This window comes from Podarcis filfolensis (genome assembly GCF_964270895.1).
Source record: "Podarcis filfolensis genome assembly, chromosome: 6".
Lineage (NCBI taxonomy): Eukaryota > Metazoa > Chordata > Lepidosauria > Squamata > Lacertidae > Podarcis > Podarcis filfolensis.
The window spans coordinates 82,081,604-82,106,313 of NC_139609.1; the positions used below are offsets into that span (position 1 = coordinate 82,081,604).

General features: G+C 46.5%; 1 protein-coding gene across 1 annotated transcript; it reads right to left on the reverse strand.

Annotated features, from left to right (window-relative positions):
• Positions 1 to 5,816: 5,816 nt before the first annotated feature.
• Positions 5,817 to 23,686, reverse strand: ZFP64 (ZFP64 zinc finger protein). The gene is made up of 7 exons (XM_083618558.1): positions 23,490 to 23,686; positions 19,802 to 20,041; positions 18,341 to 18,502; positions 15,431 to 15,493; positions 13,731 to 13,982; positions 6,084 to 9,585; positions 5,817 to 5,855 (listed from the first exon to the last, which is right to left on the reverse strand). The coding sequence occupies exons 1-6, from the start codon at positions 23,536 to 23,538 to the stop codon at positions 8,300 to 8,302; spliced, it is 2,052 nt and encodes a 683-aa protein (XP_083474684.1). The 5' UTR covers positions 23,539 to 23,686; the 3' UTR covers positions 5,817 to 5,855; positions 6,084 to 8,299.
• Positions 23,687 to 24,710: the final 1,024 nt, after the last annotated feature.

Sequence of the window (24,710 nt, forward strand, 5' to 3'; positions counted from 1 at the left end):
TGTATGGCACACTTGCAATGCTTTACAATTCATAATTCATAAATGAAAAAATAATTGTAATAGTAGCAACAACATTTATAATAAAAAATAATAATTCTATATAACAGAATAAACATTAGCCACTAAACTCAGAAGACAAGATGAATTTGGAGTTGCCAGTATTGATTGCCACGACAGAGCTCTAGGTTAAGACACATCATGCATTTGATTTTCAGATGCCATGGACAAAATGGAATGGTTGACCGCTACTGAGTTTTCAGAGGTGCTGAGCTGGGCATTTTGGGAAAAGAATGTCCGAATTTAACAATGAAGTCTCTGCTCAATACAGTGAGACATGAACAAGCCTTTCGGCCATGCATGTAGCCAGGAAATCTTAAGATATTTACAGTTTCCTTTCCTGGACAAACTGGGAAACTTCAGAACAAGCCAATATATATCAGATTTTTCACTCCATAAGACGCACCCGAGGAAAGCAAGAAAAAAAAAATCTGAATCACGGCCTCCTCGGGAGGAGAGCGATCGCCGCAGAGGCATGGGAGGGAAGCTGCGCGCCCGCCAACCATATGGTTTGCGGGGGTGCAGCTTCCATCCTAAGCCTCTGCAGGGATCACTCTCCTCCCGAGGAGGCTTTCCTCCTCCCCCTCCCCAAGCAGCACAGGCCCCTTTTCCAGCCTCCTCCTTTCCATCCCCTTTGCCCAAACTCCTCAGGCGATGCCTGCAATTTCTCCCCTTTGCTGCTGCCTCCCCTTTGCCGTCTACCATGACTCTCCACTCACGACAACCTACCTCCTCTCCCTTTGCCCTGCTTCTTGGTCCCCCTTCTCTCCATCTTATTCCTCCCCTCTTTTGGCAGCTGCCTCTTCTCGCCATCCTCTGGCCAACATCCCCGGAGCCATCAGGGGAAAGGGGAGGCCGTCGGTAAAGCCTCTCTCAAAGAGAGCAGACTGGGAGCTCGAGGCAATGTCGCACAGCCTGCCCGCTGCTCCCAAACCTTCCCGGGGCTTCAGGGGAAAGGGGAGGCCACAGGGAGGGCGGGGCAACAGCGCGCAGTGCACTCGGGCGATTCGGCTCCAGGGACCACACATTCGCTCCATAAGATGCAGACATTTCCCTTTACATTTAGAAGGGAAAAAGTGCATCTTATGGAGTGAAAAATACGGTGTAATACCATGCTTTGGGGAAAGTTAAAAAATATCTCAACTTGCTCCAAAGCTGTTAGCCATAGTTCCCTTATTTGAACCTAATGGAAAGCTGTTGTTATGGGAAAGCTTCCTGGTTTGCATGTTCCCACTATAAATGAGCGAAGGGTCTGTGCGCACACAAAAAGCTAATCTGTATCTCGGTTTATTAAGCTGAGATAAGGTAGTCCCAACTGTTCCAGTGTTATACTACTCGATGGAACTTTGGCCTGATTTTGTATGTCAGCCTTACATTCCAATGCCCTGATGCTGACAGGAAAACTAATAATTATTCATCTTCTTCAAGCAATTGATAGTCTCAGCCTCGCTCCACACACTGTATTGGTTTTCTTCTGACACCTGTTGCATCTTGGAGAGGGAGGGCCAAACTCCGTGCGACTTTAAACATTGAGTTATCTCCTTGAGTGCAAGTTTTCTTCCTACAAATTGCCAAGCAGGGAGCCAGATCGTAGCAAGAGTGATTGGGGGGAGATGACTTTAACCCTTTAGATATTGTGGTAGGGTTTTTATCTAAAGTGGACCCCCTGAGCTGGCAATTTGTGAATAAAAAAATTCACTATACAGTTAAGGTCGCAAGTAGTTTGGGCTTGAGTGTAGCCTCTGTAAAGAGATATGGGTTATAGATTTTAGTAATGATTAATTCTTAGTCCTTTAGGGGAAGAGTGTCTCACCATATATTATGGGGAGTTCTTTTTGGGGTGGGTGAGGGATTTATGCATTTTAATTAGACTACAGGTTCTGAAGAAACTGTGGAGAATTGGAAAATCTGTTCCCTTATTTTTACCTCAGTTTCTCTCCCCCCCCCCCAATCATTAGTCTGCCAAGGCTTATGGGATTTACATATGAATGTTAAAAGTGAACTGTCCACAAAATGGCCATAGAAGCTATTAGCACGGAAAGATAATCAATGGGGAAATTGTTCCTTACAGTGCATTTTTCATGCAAAGTCATCACCAGAAAGCAATTTTACTGCCGTGTGTGTGTGTGTGTACACACACACACACACACACACACACACACATTTAGAAAAAGATCATGAATATCACACCCCAGTTAAACAGAGTTTCCATATCCCCTTGGATTTTACAACATGGATGAAAAGGCGATATTGTGCATTTTTAATGTGATGGCAGTGGGTTATATACAAATACTCTGCTTGGACTTGGATCCAGTTATAAAAAATGCCATTTGGATGAATAAAAGCAGATTGCTTACCTGTAACCATGGGTCTTGAGAGTGGTAAACTGCGGTGGCACAACACACTCCTCTTTTCCCACTGCAGATGGCACAGTGACCTGCTGTGGCTCTGGAGGTTCCTTATACAACCTGTTTATAAACCCTGAGGAACTAAACGGGAAGTTGGAGGCCATGCCACGTGCACACTGAGGCATGGTGGGAAATTTCCTACCAAACTGCCCAGCAGGAGTTTATGCGTGACAGGGCCTTCTTAGTGGTGGTTCTCAATTTGTGGCATGTCCTCTGCAGTGAGGAAGGGGGGGGGTGTCTGCCCCACTCATTATTAACTTTAAGCAGAAACTTAAAAGAGTGTTTTTAGTACTTTGTTGGCCAGAGTGGCTAGGGCAACCCAGTCAGATGGGCGACAAACACATTGTTGTTGTTGTAACCCAGTCAGATGGGCGACATACATGTTGTTTTTGTGTGGCTGGGGCAACGTTGTTGTTTTATTACCTATGTGGGTAATAGCTTGATGGCTGTACTTTTAGATGTTATATAATGTTATTTCTAGGGTGCTGAGAGTTAAGAGGCAACTCCATTCTCTTCAAAGAACTGCAGTTGCCAGAGTTCCCTGTGAAGAACCATTGATTGTTAAAGTACTATTGGGAATTGTAGTTCAAGTGTCTAGGGTGGGAGACAAGCATCTTCAAACACCTCTTAGCACCTTTGACAAACTACAGCCACCCCCACCTCCCAATTATCTGGGTGAAGCCATGGCTGTTTAACATTGCAGCATAGTGCTTTAAATGTTCAGTATGGCTAGAGCTATTGTCATGGATCGGTATTATATTATTGTGCATAATGAGGAGTAATAGAATATGCCCTATGATTTAAAAAATGAGAGTCCCACTTGTTGTTAAGTCTTCTGTTTCCAGGCGTGAAAACGTTTGCTTATGTAGCCAAAATGGCATCACCCACAGAAAAGGCAGGGATCAGTAGATTTTTTTGGGGGGGCGGGGGACATCAATATTTGCAGAAGTATGAAAATGATATATAATCTAAGATGTGGTGTGCGGAAGATGACCCCACAAAACAGTCCACTGAAGACCGAGCAGTGAACATGCTCTGTGACTACAGAATGCTGACTGATTGTTCAGGAAAAAGAAATGGAAAACTTGATGGGAGGGTATATAAAATCATGGAGGAAGGTGAAGATTTGCTACCAGTCCATGCTCAAACCCCGACTGATGGGACAATAACTCAATGACTTCAAAAAACAATAAAGCACAATTCTGATGCCGTACATTAAATATATGCTGCAGTCCGGGTCTGAAATAAGCTCAAGGATGGACGATGATTCTTTACACCTGTCCAGGTTTTGCTCTTTAAAACCAGTGGCTGAACAACCTCCATTGCTTTGAGAGGGACTAGATCACAGCCTGAGAATTACTCTGCTTTAGATTGTGAGTGTTCATCAGCCTAGAGAGCAAAACCCCCACAAACGGCGCCTTTAAACGTAACACACCACTGTGGCGCAGAGAGCAGCGCTTGAGTTATCAGCTTTTTCGTTTTCACGGAGGTTATCTTTCCTGTTTATCTGATAGAACTATACACAAACCCCATGTTATAGGTTAGCCATCACAATGACATAAATATACTGGTTTCCTACTATTGAACAAACTCAATACCTCTTGCTCCGAGAAAGTGAAAAGGCAGAAAATGCGGTTAGAGAACCTAATTGTGGCGTTAGGTTTCTGTGTGGGAGTGCACTGCTCTTGCAACAACGCAAAAGGCACATTTGTGGGTGAAAATACATACGTATAGGGTTCTGGCTCCCTTAGTGCTGTTTCAAGTACTCTGAATTTATAGTCTAGTGTGGGTGGCATCATGCGTAGTGCTTTTTCACCTGCAATCTCCCATGCGGATTAGCAGGACATGCTGAAAATGCAGAGATTCCATACTGGCACCTTAGTTCTGCAGGGATCACCAACGTTGTTGCCCATGGGCACACGTGCCCAAAAAGCCATCCCAGCAGCTCCCCCCTCAGTAGCCTCTCAGAGAATAGGAGGTGCTCTTAGTCTTCTCATCCCTAGGGAGCAGGGGGTGTCCTCTGAGATCTCCTGGGCTCTGCGCCCGCCCAGTAATTCATAGAAGGCCCTTTCCCCCACTTCAAGCTTTGGGTAAGGTTGATTTTATCCCCTCCCTCTTGTTCCTTCTGTAGAGATTAATTCCCTTGCTCCCGACATAGCTCTTCACTCACCCCTTCTTCCTTGGCCAGGGGGAAGGCCCTATGTTCTAGTTTGCCTTAGGTGTCAAAATGTATTGGGCCAGCCCCCTGACGCTTGGTTGCAGGGAGTGTATCTCTAGTGCCTATGACTATTTTTCTAGCTTACAAAAAGTTGGCAACTCCTGTACTGTACTGGTTCAGTTTCTACAGCATGTCAGAATAGTGAAACAGTGAAGCAGAGATAGGAAGAATTAATCGTTTCAGATGTCAGAAATGATTAATGCTTTGCTCTTTAGAGGGAGATACATTCGCAATGTAAGCATTTTATTTTATTTTACTACAGTAAGCTTTGAGGGAGCTGTTGGGAGTTATGCAAGCCGTACCCTTAGTTTCACCTTCGTGTTGAGAAACTGTTATGCGTGTGCATGTATGTGCGAATACACGCTTGTGATTAAACCTTAAGAGGGGCACTATTTTCAATGACAAATTCAATTTTCATCAGTTCCAATTCTGCATTGTTTACCAATCGACGCTTTGCTACCCTTTTAGACTCATCAGAAAGAAACGAGACTTCATCATGTTTGAACATGAGAATGTAAAAGCAGCCTGCTGGATTCAGGCCAGTGGCAGCCTATCTAGTCCAGCATTCGGTTCTCACAGTGGCCAACCAGATGTCTGTGGGAAGCCTCCGAGTTGGACACGAAGACGGCAGCCCTCTCTCCACCTGTGATGGCCAGAAATTCAGAGACATCCTGCCTTCGACAGCTCTGTTGCCTGCAAGCAAGTATTAAAGTAACACACTTCAGCTCAGACCTCAGCTTGAGTTCTAGCACCACCTATGGATGAAATAAAATAAATCCTGACTGCTTATCTCCCAACACACAAAATAAGGCGGAATGGGATGCATTCTCCTTCCCCAGCTATCTGCTGCAAACATCCTTTGCAAACGAAGCTTGTTAATATCAGAAAGCAGCTTGCTGGCTCAAATTCTTTCAGTGAAATGGTGCAATGTGGGCTAATACAACATGGTCCTCCAAGCCCAACATAGCAAACCTCTGGTGGGCTGCACTGCATGGCTGGCTGCGCTCAGCGGGTCACACGTTGTGCAGGTGTGATCTTGTTAATTAGAACCCCCAAATGATACATTGACTGTAGCTGCTTTTGTTGAAAGTTGCAGAAATGGGAGTGACCTGTGCTTCAGTTTTTTTAAAAAAATCTGCCCATATAGTCAGGAACACACACAATGAAATCTGCTCATTACAGTGGTACCTCAGGTTAAGTACTTAATTCGTTCGGGAGGTCTGTACTTAACCTGAAACTGTTCTTAACCTGAAGCACCACTTTAGCTAATGGGGCCTCCTGCTCCCGCTGCGCTGCCGCCACCCAATTTCTGTTCTTATCCTGAAGCAAAGTTCTTAACCTGAGGTAATATTTCTGGGTTAGTGGAGTCTTTAACCTGAAGCATATGTAACCCGAGGTACCACTGTATTGCCAAACTGCCCCAGCGGGTTTGTACAGTGGTACCTTGGGTTACAGATGCTTCAGGTTACGTGATTTTGGGTTGCGCACCGCGCTGAACCTGGAAGTACCGGAACGGGTTTCGGCACTTGTGCAGAAGTGCTAAATCACGCTTTGCGCATGCGCAGAAGCACTGAATCACGACCCGCACATGCGCAGACGCGGCACTGCGGGTTGTGAACATGCCTCCCGCACGGATCACGTTCGCAAGCCGAGGTTCCACTGTACGGCATTGAGATACGATGTTCTGCCCCATGGCTGGCGACAGAGAGTATGCATGGAATGCCTGAAATAAGTGAGCTTATTGCACTGAAACATGCAAATAGCAAATATAGCTTGACTTGTGCACAGAACATAGCTGCCCCAGGCCACACTGCTGTTTGGCTGCACACAATTCCAGTTTATGCTGTGGTTCAAGAGCTATTCGCTTGGGTTCCAATACAGACTATCCGATATTCAAAAAGGAGTCGACCGGCTTTTGCTTTGAGCAAAATCCCCAGGTCATGTCATCTTATTTTTATTGTTTGGCTCCTATATCTTCAACAGGACCAAGGCAGGTTTTCCTTACTGCTTTCCAATCTTTTAATGTAGCAGCATCTAAGCCTTAGAACTCCCTGTCTATTGACATTAGACAGACCCCTTTGCAATACTCGGTTGGCGCCTGCTTAGAACATTTTCGTTTGGGCAGGCCTATCCAGACATTAAGAAGTTACTGTTGTTTTTAACCATTTGTTGAATATTTTCAAATATTTAACTTTTAAAAAATGTTATATATTTCTTTGTAAACCGCTTAGGTTTTTTACAATCAAGTGGTATATAAATTTTGTTCCTTTATCTATTTCCAGTGATGGCTGGGACCCAGACAGAAAGGTCAAACCACCCCCCCCCCCTACTGAGTTCTATGATGGCAATACTGAGACTGACAAGGAAGCTGACAGCCAGTGCTGGATTGGCTTTAAGAAGGTTGGCTGGATGCAGATCCAGTGCTTTTGCAGCAGTGTGCCTTTCTCCCTATAGGACTAGCATCTTCTGCCTATTTCCATGCACATCAAGCTATCATCAAAGATGCAGAAATTCAGCCAGTAAAAAAATAAATAAAGTGTTGGACCTCCCCCCTCAAACCCTGTTTTTGGAGCGAACCCTGCAGTCTCGGATTACTTAGTCCTACCAAAATCTCTGCATAATTGCAATTAAACTACAATTCGGCACAGGATTACAGTCCAAGGCTGTGCCGTTATTTCAAAATATATTATATTTACTTTGAACATGATTGTGGAAAGCCTGGGAAATGAAAGCCAATGCGGAATTGGAAGTAAAACAACAACACACTCTTCCCTGAAATTCGCTGGGTTACAAACATCGTGACTGGAGTTGGCTGTGAAGCTGGGAGATAATTTCAGTGCAACTTCTTTTGCTATATGTATTTTAAGGCTGTGACCTTCAAATGGGGCAAGAGGTGTAGGAGGGACAGTATTTGCTACCCAGCAGCTGTGAAATATTGTGCTGTGCACCAAACGAACAATCTAGCGCAGGAACGGGCAAGAGACGAACCGTGTGTAATGAATACTGCACCTCACTGGGTGGCACCTGTTTGTAGACTCTCATACTTTCTCCACTCCCTGGTCTCAAAAGCATAACCATCACTAAGCCTGTTAAAACATGCACGCAATACAGTGGTACCTCGGTTCTCGAATGTAATCCATCCCAGAAGACCGTTCGAGTTCCGAAACATTTAAAAACTGAGGCTGTCGGCAACTTCAGTTGAGAAAATTGAAAAACACACAGAAGCTATTCGACTTCTGACGCGTGGTCGAAAACGGAAGCATTCACTTCCGGGTTTTCGGCGTTCGAGTTCCGAAACGTTCGCCAACGGAGACATTTGAGAACTGAGGTACCACTGTATTCTGTAAGAGGACGGGCTCTATTTGCAGTAAGGCATGGAATGCAGGGGCAGTCAACACGGTGCCCTAAGAACGTTGTTGGACTACAACTCCCATCAGCCCCCAAGTTGGTCTGGCCGATGGTCAGGGATGATGGGAGCTATAGTCCGACAACAGCTGGGCTACCCCTGGAGTGAAGCAATGACACCAGGGATCGCTTCGCCTTCTGTACTCTAATCTGGATCCAGGGCCGAATCTGATGTGCTAACTGAGCGCTGAGCAAATGCGCTGCTCTTGAACTAATCTGGTATGGAGTCTGCAGGACACAGTAAACTTGCACCACTTTGGATAATGGAGTAGACTTGCTTGGGCACGTCGGCGTGAGAAGGGGAGGAAAAGATGGGAGGAGGGGGCACCGAGGTGGCCACAGTGATGCTCTGGTCCTCATCGCTCACCACTGTCACCTCCCCGGCCCCTTCCTGAATCAAAGCATTGAGTCCTTCCAAGTCGGAGCAGCTGATCTCGGCACCACTGATGAAAGCCTGGGTAGCTGAGGCTTCGTGGCTGCCGACGGGGATGTCGGGAATCAGAGTCTGGCCGGGTGTGCTTCTGTCCACTGGACTGTGGGTTGTGAGGAGCACGGCCGGTTGGCCCATCGAAATGCTTTCTGCTTGAGACCCCGGGGGCAGAGGGGGAGCCAGCAAGCTCACTTGCTGCAGGATTTGCAACTGGCCGTTGCCAGACAGATCTTCTTGGTTCTGGCTTATTAAGGCCGGAGGCACAATGTTCACGGAAGCCGCTTGCACCAGACCGCCGGCTTGCGGTACCTGATGTCCGACGATGATCTTCACCTGCCCTTTGCCGTAAGACGAAGCTTGCAGAGGGACCTGGAGGTGGCTGACGGTAATAGGGGCGCCGGCTGGCCTCGTGGGGTCCACCTGGAACTGCAAAACGGCCAGCTCCGTGTTCTTAGTCCCATTGTACTCAACGTGCTGCCTCTTGTGGCTCCGCAAGGAGTCTTCCCGGACGAATGAGGCCTCGCAGAGATCGCACTTGAAAGCTTTCTTGGCCTCCAGCCTGGCCACTTGCCTGGAGCCGCCTTCCTTCGGCCGGTCTCCTTCCCCCTTCTCAGCCGCCTTCTTCTTGGCCCTGACCTTGTCCCCGTGCGCCTTCTTCATGTGCGTGGTGAGGTTGCTGCGCTGCTTGGTGTCAAAGCTGCAGAACTCACACTTGAACGGGCGGTCCTTGAAGTGGATCCGCTCATGCACCTTGAGGGTGGCCTTGTTGGAACAGGAGTAGCTGCACTCTGAGCATTTCACCGGCTGCTCGGGCTGGTGGGTGCGCAGGTGGTGCCGGAGGCTGGTCTTGTTCCCGCACTGGAACTCGCACTCGAGGCACCGGTAGGCGTTCTCCATGCTGTGCTTGATGCGGATGTGCGACTTCAGGTTGCCCTTCATGGCGCAGCGCACGTCGCAGTAGTCGCACTTGTAGGGCTTCTCCCCCGTGTGCACGCGCATGTGCCTCTTCAAGTCCGAGTTGATTTTGAATTTGGCGCTGCAGAGGCGGCACTGGAAGGGAGCGTCTCCTGTCCGTGAGAAAAGCGTTTCGAATTAGGGGCGTTTGGACCAAGAAATGCAAGACAATAAGGCTAAATTCCAATGGATTTGCATTGGTGTTTCTGAAAGGTGATGATGATTTATTTACCGCCCTTTATAGGAAGTGTCGAACACTAAAAACATATTTTACAGAGTATAATAATAAAAAACAAAGAATAAAAACAGACAGCATAATAAAATTAATCATAATAACAGTACCCACCTGCAACACATTTAACAGGCCATAGATTATTTAATGGCCAAAGGCCTGGGTAAAGAGGAAAGTTTTTGCCGGCCGTCTAAAGACATGTAATGATGGTGCCAGGCGAACCTCTCTAGGGAGAGCATTCCACAGATGGGAGCCACCACAGAAAAGGCCCCTTCTCGTGTTGTATCCCTACAAACCTCTTGGGGAGAGGGGGACATAGAGAAGTGCAAGTTCTGGGGTGCTTCATATGGGGAGAGATGGTCCTTAAGGTACTGAGGCCCTGAGCTGTGTATGGCTTTATAGGTCAATGCCAACACTTTGGATTGGGCCCAGAAACTAATTGGCAGCCAGTGTAGTTGGGCCAGGATTGGTATTATATTCTCAAACACTCTTGTTCTGGTGAGCAATCTGGAGCTAGCCCATGAACATGAGGAGACTCCTGCTAGCTCAGACTAAAGCACCACTACGTCTAGGATTCTCTTCCCATAGCTGCACATGGAAATCCCACAAACACCACAGAAGTCTCCAGCTAGTGACCCTCCAGCAACTGGTATTCAGAGTAGCATATTGCCTCCAAAAATTGGACGCAATATACTGTCATCTTGGCTAGCAGCCACTGAAAGCATTATCCTCCACAAATTTGCCCGCCTCCCCTTCTAAAGCCATCCAAGCTAGGGGCATCACAAAGCAAACCCCACAGTTTAACAAAAATAATCAAGAGTCTTTGGACACCCTAAAGCAGCCTTTCTCAACCTGTGGGTCCCCAGATGTTGTTGGACTACAACTCCCATAACCCCTAGCTAGCAAGGCCAGAGCTCAGGGATGATGGGAGTTGTAGTCCAACAACATCTGGGGACCCACAGGTTGAGAACCGCTGCCCTAAAGGCTAATAAAATTTATCTTGACATCTGACAAAGAGGACTTGAGCCCACAAAATCTTTGGCCACAATGAATTTACTACGACTTTGAAGGTGCCATGACACTTTGGGTTGTGGCCAGGCTTTCTCAGCGTAGTCCCACTGAAATGAATAGACCCAAGTCTTCATCACGCTACCCACTGCAACACCGGGATCCCTTTCAGCTGAGACCCCATCAGTCATTTCAGTGCCTGTTCTCTCAGTTTGCACCATAAAATTTCATTGTCCTCACCCCTCTTTCGAAAGAGATGGGTTTCTCTTCTTTTGAGCAGGGCAGGGCATAATTTGTCCGCAGCCACAAATGCACAAACCCAGCACTTCAACATCAAACACAAATAAATGCATCCTTATATATACTATCTGAAGGGGAGGGAAGACAGGACACCTGCATTCTGAAACCTACAAATTTCCCCCCTATTTTTCCTTAAAATGCCACCATTTCCTTGCCTGCCCTTCGCTTTCCCCCCTATCTCCCAATAGCTCTCCTCCAGTTATTTATCTGCCAGACTGATATGCAAGGTTTGCATATTTAATTATTATAGTAACATTATTGTTTCCCCCCCTAAACGAAGTATCTGTTTGAAAAGCAAAGCAAGCAGAATGCATTGAAAAGGGGAGTAAATGGAGAATACCAATGTTCAGGAGCAAAGGCAGACCTCTGCACAACAATTTGCAGGAATTATATCCGAAAACATGCCTCAGCTTTCGTAGCGTTACGCCTCCACAGCTGGTAGGACCTGCCTAATCAACAGAGCAATACAGCGCAAACATGCACAGTATTGATACCTTTCACAATACGAACGGCGGGGTTTTCGTTTCGCAAAGAGTAGCCAATTATCGCTAATACCACATCACAAAGCAGCACTGTTGACTTATTGCTGCTCTAAGCTACTTGAACAGCGCGGAGCTCCTTTGTTATTCCGTGTATATCACGCACACACGCTCAGAAGTGAGTGAATGAGCCACGGGGTGCCATTTAAGGCAGAAATAAAATGTAAGGAGGTCCTTGGTTCAGTGAACGTTGCAGCTCTTTTAAAAAATCACAACACACATGGCTTAATTTACTTTACCAGTTAATATTTTATAGATCTTCATAAATGGGAGACTGTAAAAAAAAAATGTAGGCGCAAGTTGCTTATCCGGCTACATATTTCATTGATCGGGCGGAAGATATTTCAAATTGTGATGTGGCATACTGTGCTAATCCACAAGCTTGCTTAATAATTGAGACCCTGGGTGTAAAATGTTTATTATACACATTTTATTAATGAAGACACACAGCCTGCCAGTTCAATTTGTTTTACAGGCCAGCCCTTCCAGCTGCGTATACCACTGGGTGAACTGCAAGAGTCAGTCATTGGATTTTTAGCCACTTTCCTGATGAAAACCGGGTGCGGCACACGATCCGATATTCCCCAATTTCAGATGCCAAGCCATACTAGAGGAGATCTGCAGAAGCTAAATGTCAGCCGTACATTTAATGTTCCAATCTAGGGATTGATCTGTGTCGCCGGTTGTTTTTCCTCCTCAATGACCCTATTGGATTTGACTTTGGCAAAGGAAGTTTAATTTATTACTATTTTCTTTTTCTTTGCAGACCTTCATTTGTAAAAGATGAAATGCCCATGCAAGAAGAGAATGGAAATTAAGAGGGGACTACTGAATAGCTGAGCCTAAGACCTGCAGGATCTGAGTCCAAGCAGAGATGGCAAGAATAGCATTTCCTTTGGAGATTTTAGCAGGGTTGTGTGAAAGGGCAGAGCATCACATTCCAAGAACCTCAACGCACCTAGCAAGTCCTCCCTAGGCACAGGTGTGCTGCATCAATCCTTGCACCTGATAAGCAACACAAAGCCTGTGGATGGGCAATGCCTAGTAGAAAGATTTAGCATCCTGGCCTTCTGACCATGCCAGGTCAACAGACCAGGGGCTCTGGCTTGCTGTTCCTCAGGTTCCAGCTCCAGCTGTTGGTCCTAGGAAACCTGAGTTTGAGATCCTCCACACTGAAGCAGGTCAGCCCACAGCCCTGGTTTGGCCCTGACACAGCTCTGTAGTTTTAAGTTTTTAGTCATAATGGGCGGAACAGCACCTGGAGAGGACATGGACAATGTCTGGTGAACGCCTTAAGATGTGAGATACTTACAGCTAACTTTTGAGCAGGCCAACTCTTGGGAGTTCCAGTGTGATCCAGGTTCTTAATAGTTTTCCCCAACAAATCCAGCACTAGACTTTTATACACATGTGAGCGTTGGGAAACCTGTGCCTTATAGACCCAACTCAGCCTGCCACCAGGCCTCCCTGTTTGGCCCGTGAGCCCATTTTGGCCAACCTGCCACACACATGACATCATATATGCATACATGTCCAACTGCTATCCAACTGCTCGCTCTATGAAAATTCACTTATCCAAAAACGAGGAACCTGGCTATGCATATTGTAGATTCAGATACTCAAATAGGCTGTCCTCCTCTGTAAACCAATAATCAGCCTTAGAGAAGCCTTACTTTTTGGTGTTTTGCTGGTCTTGCGACAGCCATTTCAACAGAAACTATGGTGGGAAGAATAGGAGAGACTGGACGAATAAGAGAACATTTTCTCCTTCCTTGTTTGCCTTTTGCAAGGTTCCAGAGGGTTTTCCGTCATTTGGGGGTCAGATTTCCATGGTCAGGAACACATTCAAAATTCCCCCATAGAAATCAATGGAATTTGAAGAGTCGTTATGTGAACTCTCGCCTAGTAAATGATTTCCTGATAAGTGATTGTGTTTGCATAGTGAGGCATGCTTGTGTATAAATATTTGGGGCAGGAAAACACAGCTAAAAAGAGGTTTGCAAACATCACCAATCAGCTGGCCTGCAAAGCTCTGTGGAAAGCTCTCTGCTTATGGCTTTGCAAGATCATCGGATCGCGTGAAGCCCCTTTGTCTTTTTCCTCCCTGCAATAATCATGGAGCATCTGATCCCCAATCCCAACATGAGACAACGTATGGCAGACCTGTCCCTGTCCTTACCTGTATGGGACCTGAGATGCACCGTGAGCTGGCTGGAATTGCGGCTTGCGTAAGGGCAGATCTGGCACTTGAAAGGGCGCTCGTTCGAATGGATGCGCTGGTGCTTGTTCAGGCTGCTGCTTTCGGAAGCTGCGTAGTCACAGTGCTTGCACTTGTAGGGCTTCACTCCACTGTGGGATCGCATGTGCATTTTCAGCTTGTCTTTGCGGCTGAAGCTCTTTCCGCAAACCTCACATTTGTGGGGCTTGTCACCTAAAACAACGGCATCAACAAAAAGCCAAGGTGCAGCAGGGTTGAGATGAGTTGCATCACACGGAACAAAGAGATCCTTAATGGAAGAATGTTTCCCTTTCCCTTTTTGTCATGGGCTTATTATACTTTAGAGGTTTCCTCCATTCTGTTTGCCTTTTTCTCCAGCAAACTGAGGATGTGCGGAGAGGCAGGCATAGCTTTGAGAATGCATCTGCTTGCAATACATTAATTTTACAGGTGGGATCTGAAACAAAACATTGCAGTGTGCAATGCTTTCCATAAGGGCTCCAGCCACCCAATTCTATCCCCTCCCTGCACCATCTTCCACCTCAATAGTTAGTTATCCCTCTACAGCCATTGAGTATGTTCTGGTGGATCCTTTTCTTTCCACTGTGGTTAATGGAGAGGAGGGTCAAATCCAAGCTATGTTAAAGTATTTTATTTATCCACTGAAGTCTATCAGCAAATCATGCTTCCATCCTTGGCACACTTTAAAATAGCTTCTCAGAATGAAGCAAGAAATGGGACGCAGGTGGCGCTGTGGGTTAAACCACAGAGCCTAGGGCTTGCCGATCAGAAGGTTGGCGGTTCGAATTCATGCGACGGGGTGAGCTCCTGTTGCTCGGTCCCAGCTCCTGCCAACCTAGCAGTTCGAAAGCACATCAAGTGCAAGTAGATAAATAGGTACCGCTCCAGAAGGTAAAAGGCATTTCTGTGCGCTGCTCTGGTTCACCAGAAGTGGCTTAGTCATGCTGGCCACATGACACAGAAGCTGTACGCTGGCTCCCTCTGCTAATAAAGCGAGTTGAGCGCCGCAACCCCAGAGTCGGTCATGACTGGACCTAATGGTCAGGGGTCCCTTTACCTTTATGAACCAAGAAGTGACCTTTCCAGACAATGGGATGCTTCATTCTACGCTTTTTCATATCTCTGTCTCCTTTCTTCCTTTTTCCAGCCTCTCCATTCCCCCTCCCATGGTTATCAGTCCCCACCCCCCACTCTCTCAACATTCTGTGTGAGTGGATATTTATGGGTTGCCCAATTCCTTCCGCCTCAAGTAGTCCCCCCCCCAAGATTTTTTTAGCACCTGCAAATCTCAGGGTTACTTCAAGTCTGCAGGTACTCCTGGGGGTGGAAATGAGGGAGGAAAAAGAACAAAGATGTGTTTAAGGAAAAAATACAAATACAAAATTGCAATGTAACACACTCCCATGCATTCTTGTATAAACTGATACCAGTGTTATTATCTTAACGCATATATAGATGCTAATCGTCTACAACATTCCGTATAAACTCATTCCAAATGTTATCGTATTTATCCAATCGAAGTCTGTGCCCGTAAGCAGAACGCAACTGGGCCCAGGAGATCTGTGTACATTGGCTCGGGGGGGGCAGGTAGAGAAATTAGGGCTATATAACTCAGTTTAAGGCTATATAAGGCTGCTTACCAGTGTGTGTTCTTAAATGTCGTTCCATGTCTTTCATACCGTAGGATGTCTTGAACTGGCAGCCTGGGGAGGGAAAAAACAGAGAGGGCCAGCTATTATTTATTTATTTATTCACTTTTACCCTACACTTTCTCCAAGGGTCCCAGGGAAGGGTATACAATTCTCCCCTTTAAATCTTTGAGTGGCCATGGTCACCCGTTGAGTTCAATGACCAGGGATTCGAACCCCGGTCTCCCTGGGCCTAGCGCAACACTGGTCCTCAACAGGCATACATGACCTAGAACTAGGCCTCGGCTAGAACTCTGCTCCTTATTCCTCTCCCTGGACGCCAAACTTCTATGGATGCCAGCAGTCAACAAGTCCGCTGGGAGACACAGCCATGTTGTTTCCTGACGTTGGCGTTGCTCGCAGTTGACATGGCAACAGGAAACAGGGCAGCATTTCCTTCAGGGCAACCTTTGGGTGGGCAGTGCAGAGGCAGGAGTGGGTGGAGCAACAGATGTAAATTTCCCCTTCCCCAAACTCGCACACATCTCGGTGTTAGAAATTAGCCAGGCGCCAGGCGCGTTTTGCTACTGGTAAGGGTCCAACTGTGACCATGTGGAAATCTCTGTTTGCCAAGCTGGCAACTGACATCTCCATCAGGCTGGCCCCTCCAGGTTTAAGCAGAAGAGCTTATTTATTCTGTTTATATTGCACTTTTTTCTCCAAGGAGTACATGGTTCACTTCCCCTCCTCGGTTAATCCCTACAAAGACCCTGTGAGGTAGCTTAAGAGGCTGTGACTGACCCAAGGTCACCCAGTGAGCTTCATGACTGAGCTGGGATTTGAACCCTGATCTCCCGTCCTAGTCCTACACTCTAACCACTACACCACTGGCTTCCTAAAGCACTTCTGCTATGGGGCAGCTATATAAATTAAGTAAATAAATATGGGGAAAGCAAAATGCCACTTGGAGAAGGATCTGAAATATTTTCCTTGAAGCTTGAATTTCCTTTTATTCTGGATTGCTTTATTTGATATTTTATTGTGTTGTAAACTGCTTTGAGATTTTTTCTTTAAGACTTAAAGCGGTATAGAAATGAAATTAAGAAGAAAAAGAAGTAGTATTTTCACAGCAAAAAAGAAAAAAAAAAGGCACCTAGACATTCCATTGTGGCAACCGTAACCTAGGTTTAAATTGCCATTTGGGGATTAGCTTATATATCTGAGTTTATAACACTGCTCTCCATCCTCTATCCAGGGAAGCAAGAGACACTGGGAGAGTCAAAGAGCATACCCGTCACTTGGGATGTGAAACACAGCCAGTGAAGGTGCAGTTTTGGGACAGCTCCATGGGGCAGATAAGCGAGACCCCCCTTCAATTCCACACTCAGACCCCGGATAGGCAGATAAGGTTGAAGTGCACTCAGCAAGCTTCAAAGCTGAGCAAGGATTTGATTCCACACCCTCCTAGTTCAGGTCCAATGACCCCCTAGTAGGTAGGTGTGCAGGTGTTTTGCCTGAATTACCAACACTGTCTGAGGTTAGAAGCACAGTGAGGAATGGACATAACTTCCAGGTAAGATTCTCAAGGGAAGATGGGTTCTGAAATGGAACATTCTGATGAAGTTACCTGACCTAATTACACAAGCAAGGCTTCCCACCCACCTACCTTCCCGTGACTTTGGCCTGCGTGATCAATGGCTATATAAATTAATTAAAAAGCGCTTCCATGAATCTTCTTGAAACTTTGCAGCCATGTCACTGATTAAAATTCGTTTAAGCATTTCCAATTTATTTCCCCCCCCCTCTGGAAGCAGCAGAGCAAAGCAGAGGATGTAAGGAACGATTTGGAAGAACAATTCACGAGGGCCAAAGACACTTGAGGTCCCTGAGACTCCTTAGGGTGGGGTGGGGTGAGGCAAGAAAATCCTGAAAAAGGAGGCTATCATTTTTACTGTGTATCATCTATATGTATACAGAATCCATACTGCTGAGCCTCACTAACTGGAAAGTGCATTTTTTCTTTCCTTCCAAAGACTATTTTTGTCAATCATAGTCCTGCTAATATGCAGGCAATGTTTCCCAAAGCAATGGCAGCTAAAGAGGGTAGTGTGGTGTAGTGGTTAGAGTGTTGGACTAGAGTTCAAATCCCCACTCACCAATGAAGCTCCCTGGGTGACCTTGGGCCTCTCAGGCCAATCTACCTCACAGGGTAGGTGTTTGTTGCTGTTGATGCTGATGTTAATTTTTTATACATATTTATACTGGATCTTGTGATTTATGTGGAAATTTGGTTGTGCGCTTTTTGATGTTTCATTTATTGTTGATGACTAGTTTTGTTATGTTTGCAGTTATGTATTTTTTTATATGCTGCAAGGCACCTTGCACACGGTTTGAACTTTGGAAAGGCAGTATACAAAGGAATGATTGAATAGGAGGGGGAATAACAATGTTTACCCACTTTATTTATTTATTGAATTTATATACCTGCCCTATAACCACAGGTCTCAGGGCGGTTGAACTCCTTGGAGAAAAACATGGGGTGTAAACACAGCAAACAAATAAATAGCCCATCCTCCCCAACCGCTATGAGGTTTATAGTAATTTCCACTCCCCCCCCCACCTGCAAAGAAGGAGATTTTGAACCTTCCTACCCCAAAGCAACAGAATAGAATGGAGGGATCCGTGAACCAGCAACAGCCAGGGGATCTAAACCTCAGAAGCAGTCACTTCTATGGTCCCAAGACTGCCACACTGTCTAAACCAGGAATAGGCAAACTTGGCCCTCCAGATGTTTTGGGACTACAATTCCCATCATCCCTAGCTAACAGGACCAGTGGTCAGGGATGATGGGAATTGTAGTCCCAAAACATCTGGAGGGCCAAGTTTGCCTATGCCTGGTCTAAACACAGGCATATACTTTACCTGGATAGCAGCAGTTCAGTTTCTTTTGCGCCCCTGATGTGGCGGACTTTCTGGCGCGAGGTTTCGGTGCAGTGGTGACAACGGCGGCAGGCTGCGGCTCACTGCTCTCAGCAGGTAGGTAGGTTTGGTAGCCATGCTCAAAAACAAACTCTGGCGCAGAAACTCAAAAGCAACCAGAAAAAGAAGACGACTTGTTTTAACCACATAGCTTCTGCGAACCCTCAATATAAGAAGAGCATAAAATTACTCCCAATCTTGAGACTATAATGCAATCTTCTTTTCTTTTTCTTAACTGCTTCCTTGTCAGTGAGAGAAACGCCACAAGGTTCACTAATCAAAGCTGGTCAGGAAGGAAACTTTTAAGTTAGCTATGAGACTAAGCTCCCATATGCGCTATGAATTTGAACAGCTGTGGCTCCCTGCAAAGAATCCTTGGAGGTGTGTTTTGTGAATGGCGCTGAGAGTTGTTAAGCTACCCCTCTTGCCAAATCATTTACAGGCAAGAAGAAGAAAAGAGCCAACTTTTGCAATACTTTTGTGCCTGGTCATCTGGAGGTGATTTTTATTTGCCATAGGTGGCAAAGTAGGCGGCTGCATACAAGAATGAACAAGGAAGTGAGCTTAGGGACCTGTCTTATACCAGCTAAGATTCTTCTCCCATCTTGCCCAGCATTTCCTGTTTTGACTGGCAGTGACTGAATGCCAGGGTCAGGCAGAAAGGACTTTTCCATTACTTGCTATCTGAGCTTTTGAACTGGAGATGCCAGGGAAATTCTGCACAGAAGGCATGTGCTCTACCACTAAGGCACTTTCCCCCAAGTTCACAACCCACAAGTGGCATACATTGAGCCATACCAATGACCAATCTAGGCCAATGTTCTCAGCTCGGACTGGCAGCAGCTCTCCATGACCTTAAGCAAAGACATTTCTTTTCTTTGCCAGTGGGACGAAGCTTTAGTGCAGGGGTCAGCAAACTTTTCCAGCAAGTTTTTCTGTCGGCATCATGGCATCGTAATGTAACTAAAGACTGACATACAAAATCAGGCCAAAGTTCCATCAAGTAGTATAACAATGGAACAGTTTGGACCAGGGGTCAGCAAACTTTATCAGCAGGGGGCCGGTCCACTGTCCCTCAGACCTTGTGGGGGGCCGCACTATATTTTGAAATAAATAAATAAATAAATAAATAAAAAATGAACGAATTCCTATGTCCCACAAATAACCCAGACGTGCATTTTAAATAAAGGACACATTCTACTCATGTAAAAATGCGCTGATTCCCGGACCGTCCGCGGACAGGATTTAGAAGGCGATTGGGCCGGATCCGGCCCCCTGCCTTAGTTTGCCTACCCATGCTTTAGTGTTTCCATTTGCCCAGGGTACCCCTGCTGCTGAAGCATACAATGCTAGGGCTTACTTTTGCCACGAAGATGCCACTACCCAAACTTCCTGGATAAATACCTGTGATCGTTTGGGTTTCTGAAGTGATGGTCCTTGTTGTGGTTTGGGTCTGGGTCGCTGGCACGGTTTCTTCTGCTACGAACTGTACTGTGCTGGTGGTCTCCGCTGTCGTGCCGGACAACTGGCAGCCGCTTCTCTTGTGAGCGACAAACGAATCTAGGTTATTGAACTGCTGCTTGCACAGGCCACAAATGTGAATATCTGGTGTGAGCTCCACCAGGACAGTGGTGCCTCCTGGAACTGTCAAAAGACATCAAATTGAACAAAGCAATTCATAATCACCACGGAAATGGCAACAGAAATTTTAATGTGTTGCCAAGTCTATTGTTTGCAAGTTACTGGAAACAATGGAGAAATGGCTGAACAGCGTTCACCAACATGGCAGGCACCCTGCTACCCATTGAGCCTCTGAGCCTCCGCATGAATTGCCCACTTGGTCATGACGTAGGGAGGGCGGTTACTGTATCCTCCCTTGGAAGTCACATAGAGTTGAAGGAGAAAGCTGGAAGAGTGATGCTCTTTCTCATTTCCTCTTTCAGCTCTATGTGCTTTTCCAAGGCTGATGAATTCAACTAGCTCTGACATTTATCCAGATTGTATAGAAAAGTGGAATATGCATGCATTCACTTTCTCTATTTCTGTCTCTTGGGGGGGGGGGCGGAGAGGGGTATCCAGAGCAGAAAAAAGAGGATTTGGTGTCCACAGCACTTGCTGAAAAATTCAAGTGTGCCCACTGACCTTGGTGAACTCTGCGTTAGAAAAACATTACAGTCATACCTCGGGTTACAGACGCTTCAGGTTGCATTTTTTCGGGTTACAGATGTGCCGAAACCTGAAAGTACCAGAACGGCTTACTTCCGGGTTTCGGTGATTGCACGTGCGCAGAAGTGCTAAATAGCGCTTTGCGCAGAAGCGCCGAATTGCAACTCGCACGTGTGCAGACACGGCGCTGCGGGTTGTGAACATGCTTCCCGCACGGATCATGTTCGCAACCCGAGTGTCCACTGTACAGTGGTACCTCGGGTTAAGTACTTAATTCGTTCCGGAGGTCCGTACTTAACCTGAAACTGTTCTTAACCTGAAGCACCACTTTAGCTAATGGGGCCTCCTGCTGCTGCCGTGCCGCCAGAGCATGATTTCTGTTCTCATCCTGAAGCAAAGTTCTTAACCTGAAGCACTACTTCTGGGTTAGCGGAGTCTGCAACCTGAAGCGGATGTAACCCGAGGTACCACTGTATTATCCTACAGTAGGTTATCAGCAGCTCAAAAGAAGCTTCAGCACTAAATAAATATATAAATTTTTATTTATACCCCGCTCCCCCCAGCCAGGGCTGGGCTCAGGGCGGCTAACACCAAATATGAATTACAATAAAACATAATAGAGAAACAAAAACAAACAAACAAACAGTTAATTAAAATACGGCTTAAAATGCAGCTTCATTTTAGTCGTAGCCCATAAATCAATACCATAAAGTGAGGAAACATCAGATATTTACCCCGAGCCAGCTATCCATGCTGGTCCTACATGGGCCAGCAAAAAAGCCAAGGGAAAATTTATATAGCAAATCCCATATAAGGGGCCAGAGTGAGTCTAAGCCAAAGGGCAGGCGGAACAGCTCCGTCTTCCAGGCCCTGTGGAAAGATGTCAAATCCTGCAGGGCCCTAGTCTCTTGTGACAGAGCTTTCCACCACGTCGGGGCTGAAAAGGCCCTGGCCCTAGTTGAAACCAATCTAACCTCCTTGAGGCTTGGGACCTCCAAAGTGTTGTTATTTATGGACCTTAAGGTCCTCCGCGGGGTATACCAGGAGTAGTGGCAATATGTGAGCTGGCAGACCACACACTGCACACTGCTTTAGCATCCATGCGCATTGACACTAGTCAAGATACATCTGCTCCCTGCTCCAAGATTTAACTTCTGAAGTCCATAGGAATGGAGCTCAGCATTGAAGGATGGCAAGTCTAGCAGCCAAGACTAAAAAAATTAACAAGTAGAACATAAGGTACCTTTATTTATCCATCACAGACCTTATTATTGCCAGCTGGAGTTACAAGATAATAGTGCACATGTTCATGCATGAGAGTTGCCAAGATGTCAGGTTTTAAATCCTCTACAGATTGCTATAAGTTAAATGGCGGATGTGCAGAGAGGAGAATGAGATGGGCTAATAGCCGTAAATAAATAAATTGAATTGAATTGATGAGACGAGGCCTTTTCAGTGACTGCACCAATATTGTGAAATATCTGTGAAACATGGATTCCACCAGGATTTTGCTTGCTAAGTTCATTTCTACCTATGATCTCTGCAATTGCTTTTAAAGTTTTTTTTTTAAAAAATTGCTGTGTTCCTACACACACCTGTTCAAAACGTATTTATTTGTATTGCTTAATTCTTTGTATTTCAATGTATTTATTCTAAATTTCTGTATGGCACTCTTGACTGATGCACCAGAAGGATGGAATAAAAATGAATGCCAGGTAGGTCAGGTTGTGATATTGTGATGGGCACAAGATTGCCTACTGAAACACCCCTAGTCCAGCCATTTTAACCTGCTTACGTTATATGGAAGCTTTCTCCCAGGAAATCAGGTGCAGGAAGGCAGCTCGCAATGTCACTTTATGCATATTTACTCAAACTGGATTTACTCCCAGGTAAGTCTGTGTAATGGATTGCAGCTTTAACGTATTTAAATTCCAGCAGGACAAATAGCTCCATTGTGTGATCTCTTAAAACCTCCCCACAGAGAGAACACATTCGCTTAAGAAACTTTTAAAATCGCCTTTTCTTTTAATGTATTACTCTGGTGCTAGCCAGGCTAATGCGCCCTGAGTTCAGCCTTGACCAATTGCAGAATGGCTCATGTGGAGAGGATGCGCATGCAGCCTCCTACATGTGAGGTTATGGGGCTGGCCATAGTTTAGGGGAAGAGCAAATGCACACAGAAGGTTCCAGGTTCAATTCCCCAGTTAACAGGACCAGGTAGCCCAGGTGACTGGAAAAACTCCCTGAGCTACTAAGAAAGTTGATGCCACTCAGTGTAGCCCATACTGGACGATACGGACTAATCTGGTGTGAGGCAGCCTTCTGTACATACAAATACATCCCCACCACTTTTTGCTAGGGGGGTACAGAATGTCCAAATGCAAGAACAAAAGCCCTGGCCTAGGAAGGGCCTCTGAATTCCTTGCAAGCAGAAGAATAAAACAGCACCCCAAACCAGGTTGCATTAGAAGTGCTGGAACCAGGCCTTGATCTGCTTGCACGCATCGCTTTTGGTGCACGCTGCAAGTTGCACGGTCAAAAAACCCGGATTATGTCACCCCCTCCATCTGCTGCAATCCTGCACAGAATTAAATGCAACTAAACCCACCAAGCATGCTCAAACATGCTGGCTTTAGCACCCGAAACCCTCCTGGTTCCTTATGGAAGGCGATGCACCTTTTTTGACCCTCTCCCCACCCGGCCCCCGGCTTGTCTCAATGCCACCCTCCCGCCCGCCTTTCCCCAACCTGCCGGCTGCTCTTCCCACCCAGGTTCCCGGGCCCCGTTTTTACGCTCCAGATTCCCGGGCTGCGCGAGCGCTCGCTTCTTCCGCTACTCAGGTTTCGGGGCCGGCCGGAGCGCAGGCTCCGCGCGGCTTCTGCCAGCTCCGGGCCCGGGAGCGCGGATAAGCCGCGCAGCCACTTACATTGCACGGGGCTGGCGAAAGGCTGGCCGGTCGCGGCGCTCGGGTTCATCGCAGCCGTCGCGGGTTCGCAGCAGCCGCGCGCCAGGCGCAGCTTTGCAAAAAGGAAAAAGGGGGTGGGGGTGGGGAGAGGAAAAACGAACGAACAAGGAGACTTTGCAACGTCCTCGCGGGTGTCCCCCCCCCACCAGAAGGCGGGGACGGATGTGGAGGGATTGTGGAGCATGCTCTGTAGCAGCAACCGATGCCGTCGCGAGGCTCTTTGCCCACAGAAGGAAGCAAAGGGCGCTTGCATGCCTCTGGTAGCAATGCAACTCAGGAGTAAGCCTGCTGAGTTGAGTTGGACTTGCTCCCCGATCAGTGCGCACACAGGATTGCAACCCTGGAGAAAAGCGACGGACAGTGTAGCAAAATACACCGGTGGCATTTCTGGCTGAGCTGCGGCAAGGCAGCAAAGGGTTTTCCTTCCCTTTTTCTTTGCCTCCTTTATCCTCGGGACAATACTGTAGATCCGAATGGGGACATTTCACTCGGTGCTCGGAATGTGCATCTATTTAAACGTCCTTGTTCCGAAGCTGCTTTCTCCCCGCTTGCCCATTCATTTATGGCATTCGCGTGCCACCCAGTGAAACAAGTCCACTGATCGCTGAGAAAATTTAAATTATTAAAACACAAATACAAGAAGTTAGCCGCTAAAATAATCAGTACAAAAGCTGTGCCAGCACAGAATTAGTGTAAAACCAGCATGAAATCACGGTGATACATGGTGACTCCAGAGACTGTCAATATCTGCATTCTGGAACTTTAGGTCTGTGCATTTAAAATGGTTTAAAGTGCTCCGCCACCCTAGCATAACGAATCCACTTCGAAATACAAATAAGAAATGGACCTCTTTGCAGTTTGGAAAGTGACAGGGAGATGCATTGAAAGGTGTGTGATTAATTGGAAAATGTGCACCTTGCAAGCAAATCAGAATGAATGCAAGATGAATTCGCATTGCCATATAAGCACTCTATAAAGAAAGCAATGACTGTTCAATAAAGATTGGACCCGAGCCACATTTGTAGAGTAAACCCTACCCAAATCTGGAGCGGAGTCCCTAAGACAGTTGGATGGTGCATTGCACGCCTCCTTCTGGCAGCTCCTGCAAGCTGGTGGCAAACATATTGCTCTGCTTTCCTTTGGATTACATCAGTGAGATCGAGAGGGGGCAGCCCAAGAACT

Bases quoted from the DNA above. Each gene is read 5' to 3' on its own strand.
- ZFP64 (XM_083618558.1), bottom strand. From the start codon at position 23,538: ATGAACCCGAGCGCCGCGACCGGCCAGCCTTTCGCCAGCCCCGTGCAA. The intron at 13,983-15,430 runs GTAAGCAGCCTT...CCGTTGTTTTAG, and splicing joins ACATTTAAGAACACACACTG to GTGACAAGCCCCACAAATGT. The intron at 9,586-13,730 runs GTAAGGACAGGG...TCTCACGGACAG, and splicing joins GCATCTCAGGTCCCATACAG to GAGACGCTCCCTTCCAGTGC.